This window comes from Apodemus sylvaticus, chromosome 7 (assembly GCF_947179515.1).
Source record: "Apodemus sylvaticus chromosome 7, mApoSyl1.1, whole genome shotgun sequence".
Lineage (NCBI taxonomy): Eukaryota > Metazoa > Chordata > Mammalia > Rodentia > Muridae > Apodemus > Apodemus sylvaticus.
Genome location: NC_067478.1, coordinates 63902696 through 63915066, shown reverse-complemented (window position 1 = coordinate 63915066; position 12371 = coordinate 63902696). Strand labels below are relative to the sequence as shown.

At 48.8% G+C, this 12371-nt stretch overlaps 1 protein-coding gene across 2 annotated transcripts in view; it reads left to right on the top strand.

Moving 5' to 3' along the window:
- Window positions 1–12371, top strand: part of Igdcc4 (immunoglobulin superfamily DCC subclass member 4) — a 34169-nt gene that overhangs the window by 4239 nt on the left and 17559 nt on the right. For both annotated transcript variants that reach the window (XM_052188021.1, XM_052188020.1), the window contains exons 2-3: window positions 7629–7982; window positions 8604–8745. In XM_052188021.1, the coding sequence (XP_052043981.1) occupies window positions 7629–7982; window positions 8604–8745 (496 nt within the window). The remainder of the gene's footprint in view (window positions 1–7628; window positions 7983–8603; window positions 8746–12371) is intronic.

Genomic DNA, 12371 nt, shown 5'->3' with positions numbered 1-12371 from the left:
GGGGGAAGAAAGTGAGGTTTGAGAAAGGAAAACCAGAAAGGAAGCCCTGAAGTCCAGCATGCTCTCTTCTGGGCCAGGCCAGCTGTGGCTCCTACTGTCTCCTGGCAAGAACTCCAGCTTTGGATGTGGAGGGACACTGGGGACATTGGGATCAAGGAAGCCAAGGGCCAAAAGGCTCCCCACCCCAGTACAAATCAGTACTCTCCATCACTTGATAGGAAACTTCTTACTTTATCATGACCTTATTATGTAGTTTTAAGGACATTGATCTAACATATCTGAAACATAGGTGGTCTCTAAAGAAAGATACTTTTAAACACATGAATTATATAGCTGAACCCACAGGCTCCCTGCCCCCTTAGGAGGTAGAGGCAAAGTTTCAGTATGAATTTGCTGTTCTGTTCCTGTGTGCTTTATGTTTGCTCATTTCAAACAGGTCCAATGTAGCCCAGGCTAGCCTTGAACCCACTATATAACCTTGAACTTTGATTCTTCTGCCTCTTCCCTCTAAGCGTTGGAATCACAGGATTCCCTACCACACAGTTTGTGCAGTGCTGAGAACCAATCCCAGGGTTTCATGCATGCTAGGTAAACATACTACCAACTGAGAATATCCCGAGTTCCCGATTTCAGTGTTATTTTATTAGGTGTCTAGTAGAAGATAGTATGCCATGCAGTTTCTTCCTGTATTATCCAGATCATTCTTAGCCCTGAAGGGAGTTACTATATTTTTACAAATAACAAGCCAGAGGCTTGGAAAGGCATAAGGGTTTCTGTGATATTATTTGAGAGTATCTGCATGTCTACACAGCTATTTGAGGAATTTGTGTTGGATATCTATGCTACACTACATACTGTTTTAGATGCTAAAACCTAAGGCCAACTAGGATATAATCCTAAGGGGTTTTTAAGGACAGACCAAAAACATGGCCAGAGTTGTAGCTCTCTGGGTAGAGCGCTTTGCCCAGCATGCAAGAGGCCCTATGGCCCAGCCTGTAATCCTAGCACTTGGGACTTAAAGGCAAGGGAATCAGAAGTTCAAGGTCATTCTCAGCTGCACATAGAGTTCAAAACTAGCTTGGGTTACATGGGACCTCGTCTCAAAGAACAGTCTAGATTGGTTGCCGAAGCAATCCAGCATCCAGTTTCCTCGGGGCAGGAATAGGAGGGACAAATGTCTAAACCAGACTGGTCAAAGCCTTTCTAAAAAGTAGCAAGGGGGGGTCCAAGGCCCTGTCAGGGACTTTGAGTGACTCGTTAGGGGTGGGTGGGTGGGCAGGGATATTGGGGGCCCAGACAGAGGCAAGGCCATGTGGCTTTGCCGTCACCCTAGAGGACACTGAGCCTCCTCCTCAGGATTGTAGATGGAGGGAGGGTTGAGGCCCTCCTTGTGTCCTTGGCAGCCATCCGGACTCTCCTTCCAGCTGTTGGAGGGAGGGACGGACTGTGTGGTAAGGAAGGTGGCCAAGGTTCGAGAGGAAACTGACTTGTGCCTCTTGAGAAAGAAGAGAGGCTATGGTGTCAGGGAGGGTCGCCCTTTGCAGAGAAGAAACCAAAAATCTGTGCAGAGGTGAGGAAGCCCTGCCTTCTGTGGCAGGTCCTTGGCCCTGCTCCCCTCTCCCACTACACGCCCTGTCCTTCCAGAACATTCCCTTGAAAATAGAACCCAACTCAGGCTCCTGACAACTTCACCAAGCAGCTTCGAGGAGACCCTGGAATTTTCTAGCAAACTGCCTTTCTGACTAGGTTCTTAGAGATGTCATAAAATCTAATGTATCCTCTTAAGTGAGCAAAGGGCTTCTCACAGGCCCTGGAGGCACAAACCTGTACAAGAAGCAGAGGCAGGAGGATCAAGAGCAAACAGCCTGAGCTGCAGAGTGAGACCATGTCTCAAAAAAAAAAAAAAAAAAAAAAAAAAAAACAGAAAGAAAAAGAAAAAAGAAAGAAAATATCTGTTGGAAAACTAAGATGAAGGGCCGAGCACAATGACAGAAGCCTTTAATCTCAGTACAGAAGTAGGGGGACTCTCTGTGAGTTTGAGGCCAGCCTGGTCTACAGAGTGAGTTCCAGGACAGCCAGGGCTATACAGAGAAACCCTGTCTCGGGGGGAAAAAAAAAGAAAAAAAAGAAGAAAAAGAAAAAGAAAGACCCTGTGTCAAAAAGAAAAGATTGAGAAATGGCTGGGAGATCCCCAAAACACAAGTTCTGTATCTCTGATAGAATCTCATCTCACCAAAAAGAAGAGACTTGAGGGAAACCCCAGTAGCGAAAGACTGGTGATTAGCATGTCCCCTGGTACCTACGCTGGGCTCCCTCCTTATCTATCAGTCTAGGGAAGAATGGAAATGCTTGTGCGGAGGACTTTGGAAGTCAGCCATGCAGCAGGTTGGGGGAGCAAGAGGCCTTGGACAAGAAAGGTCTACCCTCTTTCAGATATCACTGTTTCGGGCTTGGTGTGGAGAGATCACACACATGTTAATGTGAGCATTGCTATTTTGTGGGGCAAAGTAGAAAGAAGTTTTAAAATTAGGTAGAGATTAGGGAGATAGCTCAGTGGTTAAAAGCATGTGTTGTTCTTGCAGAGGACACCAGTTTGGTTCCCAGCATGGACGTTTGAGATCCAGAGGATCTGAAGCCTTCTTTTGACCTCCACAGGCATCATGCATTTCAGGCTGTCTGTTAATAGAAGAATTTTAGTTTGCTTTTCTCTCTCTCTCTCTCTGTGTGTGTGTGTGTGTTTTCATGTGCACAAATGCTCCATTTGCATGTATGCCTGCATGAAGAAGGTATCAGATCCTGTTATAGATAGTTGTGAACCTGAGTGCTGAGAATTGCACTCAGGACTTCTGGAAAAGCAGCCGGTGTTCTGAACTGCGGAACCAGTGGTTCGGTTTTCTTTGGGGTTTTTTTTTGTTTTGTTTTGTTTTGTTTTTGTTTTTGTTTTTGTTTTTCAAGACAGTGTTTCTCGATGTAGCCCTGACTGTCCTGGAACTCACTCTGTAGACCAGGCTGGCCTAGAACTCAGAAATCCGCCTGCCTCTGCCTCCCAAGTGCTGGGATTACAGGCATGTGCCACAACTCCCAGCCTGTGGTTTGGTTTTCTTGAAACAACATTTCATGTAGTCCAGGCTGGACTTGAACTCCCTATATGAAGGAGGATGACCTGGAATTGTGTGTGTGTGGCGCTGGGAATTGAATTTAGGGCCTCAAACATGCTGGGCACATGCTCTTAGTCACTGAGCTCTTGAACTTCTGGTCCTCCTGTCTCCACCTCCCTAGTGCTGATATTTTCTATTTGGGGTTTGTACCACTAAGCACTAATTATCCAGAGCTAGACGATCAAACCCAGGGCCTGCTAGCCTGAACTACATCCCTAGCCCAGGAAGAAGTTCGATGCAAATATTTGAGTTTCGAGATCCCCTTGTTTAAGGCTGGAGAAACTGAGACAGAAGGGGTGGGGGAGGAGCTAATGCAAGATTGTGCAAGAAATGACAGGACCTGGAATCCTGGAGACAGGGGCCAGTGATGGCGGAGAGGCACAAAGCTTGTTTCACCTCTAGGGGAGAGGAAGAATTCTTAAGAAACTTCCAAATGGCATTTGAAAATCTTCTCTGGAGGAAGGCAGAGAAGTCTCTCCTGAAGGGAGGCTGGCGTCTGGGCAAAGTTTCCCGGAAAACCTCTTTTTCATGAGCAACTGCACCCCCCCCCCCGACCCTCCACCAGTTGCGGGTTCAGCCCCTGAAAGTCAGATCCCCCACCCCACCCCTCCCTTCCGTCCCTGGTCTCCTCCTCGGCAGAATGGACCTTGAACTGCGGGAAGCTGCCACTGAAATGGGTTTGCCAGGGCCTGTGGCGCAGTCCTGCTGCTCTCTGAGACCGATCCTCGTTCTTTCTGCGTCTTCGTCCCTGTGGCTTACCCTGATTCCGCCTTGTTGGTCTCCTCTGAGGTGCTGAAGTTAGACATCTGCTGATCCATGAATATTCAGGAAGGGAACTGGAGCTCCTGGGGCCCCCCTGCCAGCCACCAGCCCCTCTGGCGGCTGTCCTGCCCGCCAGAGCCCAGGCTGCTGACATACCCAGCAGCTGCTCAGGCCCCAACTGTTCACATTGTTTGTTCAGCACGGCAGGGGATTTTTCAAGCCCCGGACATGCTTTAGGGGGTGGGGAGGCTGCCAGAGGACTCGAGGATTCGTGTTCTGTGGGGCTTTTCTCCCCTGAAATCCAAGCCTCCAGCTCTGCCTCCGGACCAGAGCATTTGAAGCTGCTGGGCTGGGAGCCCAGGCTGGCCTTCCACAACTCTGAATTTGAATCATGGAATCTGGGGCTTTAGAAGAGAACGGACTGAATGCTCAGGGCAGCAAAGAGCGTTTGTGTAGCTCCTTGCCGTGTGCCCAGGGTCTTACAGAATGGGGCTTCAGGCATAGCAGTGTAGTGAGCTTTCGCGTGACCTGCACAAAATCTTTGGTTCTGTTCCCAGTACTGAACCAAAAAACGATCGGGTTTCTCTACTTCTTGAGTGAACCCCTGACAGGCAGCACTTGCTTGATCCTCACAGGCCCAAGTAGCATCTTCATTTTAAATATGTAGAAACCAAGTACCAGAGAGGATGCCTGACTGTCACAGCTGGCAGGTGAAGTGGCAAGACCCGGACCTTGATGTGTGTGTGTGTGTGTGTGTGTCCACACGAATGCGTAGGTGTGCATGAGGAGGTCAGAGGTCACCATCCTTTTTTAAGGTGAGGGCATGGATGAGATGGAGTTCCCTGAGGCTAACAGCAACATGAAACTCTTGCTACAGCTGAGGAGGAGGGAGACTTTGAGGAGGAAGTGGCCTCAAGCTGTCTCAGCAGCTAAAGCATTGGAGCAAGGTGATCGCTTTATTCATGCAGAGCCTGTCTGCTAGCCGTGTCTGCTGTGCATTTGCTGTCTTGTCCTGACATCACTTGTACAGATACCACCGCCAAAGCGACTTCCCAGTAATAATATAATAAATTATATTGTAATAGTTACAACAAATTATATTTTAATAATAAATATATTAAAATAAGTAAAGGAAAATTACTTTAGATTTATTTATTTTATTTGGTGCATATGAGTGTTTTGCTTCTGGACATGTGTGTGCAGATGTGTGGGCCTCAGTTCCCTCAGAACTGGAGCTACAAATGACTGTGACCCTCCATGCAGGTGCTGGGAATTGAACCTAGTACTCTGCAAGAGTAGCAAATGCCCTTCCTTAATGGCTGAGCCAGTTATCCAGTTATCCCCACCTCAATTTCAGAGACAGGGTCTCTTACTGAACTTGGAGCTCACTGGCAAACCTGGCTCTAGGGACTCACCTGTCGCCGCCTTCCCAGCTCTGGGATTACAGGTGTGAGTGTGAGAATCCACACACAGATCTACACAGTTGTGTGGAAAACGCTTTCCACTCAGGCCACCTCCCCAACCCTGGGAACCTTGACTGGGAAGCGACTGCCTTCTCCCCTAGCACTGCGTAAGACCTGTCCAGCAGAGCTCTGCTGAAGGAGTAGGAAGGTGGTGGTCTGGTCAGGTTCTGTCTGACCCTTCATCCTTTACATTTCTTCCCAGGTCCCCTTCCCTCAGCCAGTTAGTAGGACTATTATTATTATTATTAATTTTATGTGTATAAGTACTTTGCCTGCATGTGTGCCTGTGTGTACCGTGTGTGTGCCTGCTGCCTGCAGAGCCCATAAGAGGGGATCAGAGCCCCCTGGAACTGGAGTTATGGATGGTTGTGAGCTGATAGGGATGCTGAGCCCAAATTCCAGTCCTCTGAACAAACCACTAGTACGCTTAACCACTGAGCCATCTCTCCAGGCCCTGGGCCATCTTATTCCGCTTTGGATGCTGTAGGGAGGAAACATGGGCACACAAAGGGGTCTAGGTGTTGACCAGTGTACCAGACAGAGGAATATGTAGGTAGGGGAACATAGTTGAAAAACTGGAATATTCGTGGGATGACCCTGTGTTTGCCCTGGAACAGATACCTTTGTATCAGCGGATAAATTGAGACCCGGAAGAAGTGCCTGGCCCGAGGTCATAATCTTCCTGCCTTCCTGCTTGTCCCTCTAGCCTTGGCACATGATGAGGATGTCACCTCCATCCTTAGTCAGCTTTCAGACGTGCCATTCTGCTTCGTGGTGAGGCAAGCCGGATGCTGAGAAGAGACCTTGGGTGGCTGAGTTCTTGTGGGACAGGGAGACAGCAGGTGACCCACATGGGGAGCCATTGCTCCATGACAATGAGCAGGCCCTATCGCAGCATTGATTATGATAAGAAATATTCCCCTTTGTGATTTTTGCCTTGATACAGGATAGTGTACACTCTATTCTAATTCTCCTTCTCTTCCCTTCATGGCAGGGGCAGTGTTAGGGTCTACGGGCAGCATGTAAGTAAGTACACGCACACACACGTATACACACACACATGCACACGCACACGCACACGCACACACACACACACACATACTCGCCTCACACACATAGTACATTTCTCAGAGTTCTCCAACTACAGCATTTTTCGTACACATCACCCAGTGGACATTCATGACAGCCCTAAAAGGAAAGAATTGCTCTGTATTTTTTTTTTTTTTTTTTTTTTTTTTTTTTTTTGGTTTTTGGATTTGGTTTTTTCAAGACAGGGCTTCTCTGTGTAGCCCTGGCTGTCCTGGAACTCACTCAGTAGACCAGGCTGGCCTCGAACTCAGAAATCCACCTGCCTCTGCCTCCCACAGTGCTAGAATTACAGGCGTGCGCCACCACCACCCTGCTCTGTATTTTTAAAGCCATGAAACAACTCACAATTTATATAGAATTTGCCACATTCGTACAGGTAATTTTTTTTTGAGACAGATTCTCACTTAGTTCAGATTGGCTTCCAAATTTCTACATAGCTGAGGAATGAGGAAGACCCTGAACTATTAATCCTCCTGCTCCCTCTCTGTAGTGTTGGGATTGTAGGTGTACACCATCCCACTCAGTTTATGCAGTGCTAGGGTCCAAACCCAGGTCTCAGGCATGCTATGCAAGTGCTATAGCTCCACCTCCTCCCCCGCCCACTCTGCCCTGTGGTTTTGAATAGACTAATAAGGTTGTGTTGCCTTGGCCACTGTCTAATTCTAGAACATTTTCATCAAAAAGAAACCTCATGCTCCTTAGCTGTCACTCCCCATTCCTCTCTGCTCAAGATTCTTGGTAACCATTAATCTACTTTCTGACTTATGGACATTTCACAGAAGTGAGATCACAAAGTTTGTGGCATCTGGTGGCTGGTGGCTTCCACTTGGCATGAAGTTTCCAGGGTTTTCTATGCATGGAACACTCCATCCCTTCTGCTGACTGAGTAAAATATTAGTCACTCATCAGGTGAAGAGCAAACATTTGGGTCACGTCTACCTTCTGGCTGTTGCAGTGGGGCTGCCGTGACCTGAGTTTTTTTGTGAACAAAGAAGTCAAACTATGGGGAGATGGGACTCAGGAAGTAAGGGAGTGATGGCAGAGGGAATGGGTACAGATGGACACAGGGTCTTTCCTTAAGTGATTGGCACTGAGTGGTGCATCTGAGACCAGGAGGCCACCCGCCCACAGCCCTGGTGTCTCTTCCTCTTCACAGGGGAGCTGCCGTTGCCCCGGGAGACAACTGTCAAGCTGAGCTGTGATGAAGGACCCCTGCAAGTGGTCCTGGGCCCGGGGCAGGCTGTGGTGCTGGACTGCATTTTGGGGGCTACTGCTGCTGGACCTCCGACCAGGGTGACATGGAGCAAGGGTGGAGACGCTGTGCTGGAGCATGACAACCTGCACCTACTACCCAATGGCTCCCTGTGGCTGTCCTCACCCCTAGAGCGAGAAGACAGTGACGATGAGGACACTCTTAGGACCTGGGAGGTCATTGAGGGCAGCTATTCCTGTCTGGCCCACAGCCCTCTGGGAGTAGTGGCCAGCCAGGTTGCTGTGGTCAAGCTTGCCAGTAAGTGCTTGCATCTGGGTTGAGGGTGGAGATTTGGAGACCAAAGGGAACAGGGAACGGAAGGGATAGGGAGAAGGATCTAAAGTTAGTTACCTGCATCAGAACCGGGAGGGAGCCCAGGCCAGGTTCCCTGCCTCCTGTCCTGTCCCACTCACTGGGTCCCCTCCTGCTATTCTCTACTCTTGGTGTTTAGTGCTCCATCAGCTGGGTCTTCACTCTGCCACCTGCCTTTCTCCATCCTTTGAGTTCTAGTGTCTGCCAGGAAGAGATCAGGGACCCAAAGGTGTCTCTTCCTGTTTCCTACCCACACACCACAGCATGCAGAGATATGCCCATGCCCTATCCTCCTGGCACCGGCTCCTTAGGGCTCTCTAGAGGCACAGGGTACCAGGAAATACACACCTTCCTATAGCGTGACGATGACGGTAATGTTGGACATGGGTACCTTCCGATTACACGCTGCCAGCACCATCTGACCAGCAATCATTTCTTAGCCCTTGGCCACCACCCTGCTCTCCAAGGGTGTCTCCCTCGTTCTGGGTTTCCATGACTCCGTGTTCTGTGTCACTGTGCCGACAGTGATCGCTCTCTCACTCTCTCTCCTCACTGTGCTCATCACAGCACTCACAGACTTCTCTCTGCATCCTGAGTCCCAGACCGTGGAGGAGAACGGAACGGCACGCTTTGAATGCCACACTGAGGGGCTGCCAGCCCCCATCATTACTTGGGAAAAGGACCAGGTGACTGTGCCTGAGGAACCCAGGTAAGTGCCCCTCAGGGAGTCTGCCCCAGTGTGCAGGGCAGAGGCTTTGGGGACATGCTTAGAACTGGAATTCTTATAGCCAAGGTGGCTCCATTCGCCTAAACTCACCCAAGAGCCCACCACTAGCCTGACTTCTGGCCCAGTGAGAAGGCTTCCTCTCTGGAAGAGAAGCTACCCACCAGGTTGGGGTGCATAGAGCTAGGGGACAGTCTAGAGCTCTTCCAAGCATGCCTGGGCCACCACTTGCTTTACTGAGGACTCTAAGAGCCAGACAGAGGCTGTGATCTATTCATGACCACGTCAGGGGCCACTGGCAGAAGACTGGCTTCTGCTCTGCTCCTTCCAAGGTTCCTCTGGAGTTTCTCCCTAGACTCCTACTTCTCTTACTACCTCGGCTCTACCCTGTCAGGCACAGGCATCTGATCAGCAGGCTACAGGTCCATCTTGTTCCATTCACTTCTCTTTTTATAAACACGGTGGCTTGGTGGAACAATCCCAGGGAAAGTTCTGGGTTGAAAGCCAAGCAGAGGACAACAGGGACTTTTCCCCCAGCTGTGACCTCCTGACATGTCCTGATGCATACACAGCAGACCAGAACCCAGAGGCTCACTACCTCTGTGGCCTCTGGGTTGGCTTCACATCTTGGCCCTCACCTCATGGATCCTTACACATCTTTGGGGAATGTAGCTCCAGAGGTCCTTCCCAGGCATTCTGCAACCCTCTGCTGCATGGAAGTGGGATCCACACACAGACACACACACACACACACACACACACACACACGTGCTTAGAAACATTGGCATGCAAATCACTCCCAAGTACAACTCCTTCTTGACTGTTGGGCTGCCTCATCATTGCTGACACTTGACCCAGTGGAAGGTGTAGACAAGTCACAGAACACCTTTGACTAGACAAGGTCAACAGGCTCCTTGTTGACAGAGTGTCGCTTGGTCTCCACTCATCTTTGGCACATACCAATCTGCTCTCATTTCCCTATATCTGTGAAATGAAATGTGAAGGACATCCAGTTAAGTTGTAATTCCCCCAATGAGGTCTTTGTAGCATGTTTGTTTGTTTGTGTGTTTGTTTTATTTGAGATAAGGTCTCATAGTAGCTCAGGCTAGCCTCAAACTCTCAACATTAGTCAAGAATGACCCTGAACTCCTGGTCTTCCTCTCTGCTTGGTACTGAAATAACTGTTAATGTGGTATTGGGGACAGAACCCAGGGCTATAGACATGATAAGTAAGGATTCTTAGTAACTGTGCTACATCCCAAGCCCAAAGATATATTTTTAAAATTCAGAAAAACAAAAAAGGAAAAAATTATCTCGTTGCCCAACTACTGTTATTTAGAAGGGAGGTCAATTGTTTGTTTCCTGACACAGGGTCTTGCTAGGTAGTCCAGGCTGGCCTTCTGCCTCAGCTCCCGCGGTCCTGGAATTATAGGCTGGGCCAACATCCCTGGCCCCATTTATTAATTGTGTTTTTGTTTTTCTCTCATTGTTATGTTTCTGTTTTGTTTTAAACAGGGTCTCCCTGTGAACTCTAGGCTTGTCTAGACCTTACTATGTAAACGAGGCTGTCTTCCTCAAAACACTGGGAATAAGACTCCCCCCCCTCCCCAGCATCTAATTCAGGCATCATCCCATGGAGCCACAGACCTCACCCATAAGGTGGGGCTGCCAGCTCCTAGGCCCCAGAAGCCCTTGCCACCAAGTCCTCTGAAAATTGATCCTGGCCTATAAATAGTCCAGGCTCACATGTCCCAGCACATTGTGTCAGGGAAGAAAGAAATGTCTGAAACAGCAACTGGATTATGACCAAGATATGTATTTTTGCATGTGCCCAAATTTACAAATATGCTAGTGATAAACTCAGCTCAGTGATCACAAGAGATTACATTCCTTAGAGTTGGCTGTGAGCATTTGAGCACAAATATACTCTGTCAGGAAGAAGGCACATTTTTTTTTAATGAATGATAAAGGCTAAACCCCAAGGCAGTTCCCTGGTATTTATGATCTACCTCTTGGTCTGTCTGTCTGTCCGTTCATCCGTCCATCCGTCTGTCTGTCCGTCCACCCACTCACCCACCCATCCATCCATCCATCCATCTATTTCAAGGCAGAGTCTCATGTGACCTAGGCTGGCTTTGAGTTCCTGACTCTCCTGCTTCTACTTCCCAAGTGCTACTTACAGTTACAGGCATGTGCCAACACGCCTTGTCTGTGAGATGCTGAGGCTAGAACCCAGAGTGTCCAGAGTTTTGTGTATGCTAGACAATCACTCTCCCACTTGAGCTACACCCCCCACTTAACACTAATCTCTAATAATAGGGGATGCTTTTTCTTCCCTGGGAACCAGCCATGAATGAGACTAAAAATGAATTTATATTAAAATGCTTCATAGAACAAAAAGGGAAGTCCCCTGCTGACTAAACACAGGCCTTACCGTTTTGAGTATTCCACCATGTCATTGAAATACACAAGCGTTTCACACCTGTATACATGTGTTTGGGTTTGTGACTTACAGTAACTACGTCCTTTAAGGAATGGGAGTCCATGAATAGAGGGGCTCACATTAGGGTTAGGGTTGTGAAATATTCAGGGTGGCAACCTCCAGACCCTTTCTTTGGATGAGAAAACTATTGCCCACACATGTCATGTCACTTGCCACAGTCACACACGTTAGAACTCACTCTCTCAGCCTTCACCATCCCTGCTTCTGGCTAAAGACCACAGTTACAAAAGAGAGTGTGGGAAGGCACCTACTTTTTCACATTTGGAAATTTCCTACCAGGTGGTAGCAGCAGTGCACTTGGGAGACAGAGGCAGGTGGATCTCTGAGTTCAAGGCCAGCGTCTCTACAGAGCAAGTTTCAGGACAACCAGGGCTACAGAGGGAAACCCTGTCTCAACCCCACCCCACTCATCCCACTACCCCCAAAGAAAGAAATTTTCCTATCTCAACATTTGGAAGGTTGAGGCAGGAGGATCAGGAGTTCAAACTCATCCTCAGTCCTGTTCCAGACCAGCCTATCTCAAAAAGAAAAAAAAAATTTTTTTTTTTCATTTTGTAAAGCTCAACAGAGTCCCCAGTAATCCTCCTCACAAAGGGGATCCCATGCTCTACTCATGTTTTGCCAGCCTTTCTTCATGTATCCCAACCTGTCACTTACCCGTTCCCCAAACCAGAATTGCTTCTGAAGCACTATGTTGTAACTTCTCCCCTACTAACCAATACATCTCAGGCATCTTTCAGAAGCCAGAGCTTCTAAAACCACACTGTAACAAAAGCAGTACAGGTTTAGACAGCCCTGAGGAGGCCCCGTGGAACCTTGCCTCTGACCACAGCTACAGCCCTGTGTGGGAGGAGGGAGCAGACCCAGGCCTGCATGCAAAATTAGGGACATGCTATTGCTCAAGGAACAGCTTCGCGCTTGGTGCCCCCTTTCCCTGGCAAGATCAGAGAGACTCCTTTAGGATTAGAAAGTGGGCCGGGCAGTGGTGGCGCACACCTGTAATCCCAGCACTCTGGGAGGCAGAGGCAGGTGGACTTCTGAGTTCAAGGCCAGCCTGGTCTACAGAGTGAGTTCCAGGACAGCCAGGGCTACACAGAGAAACCCTGTC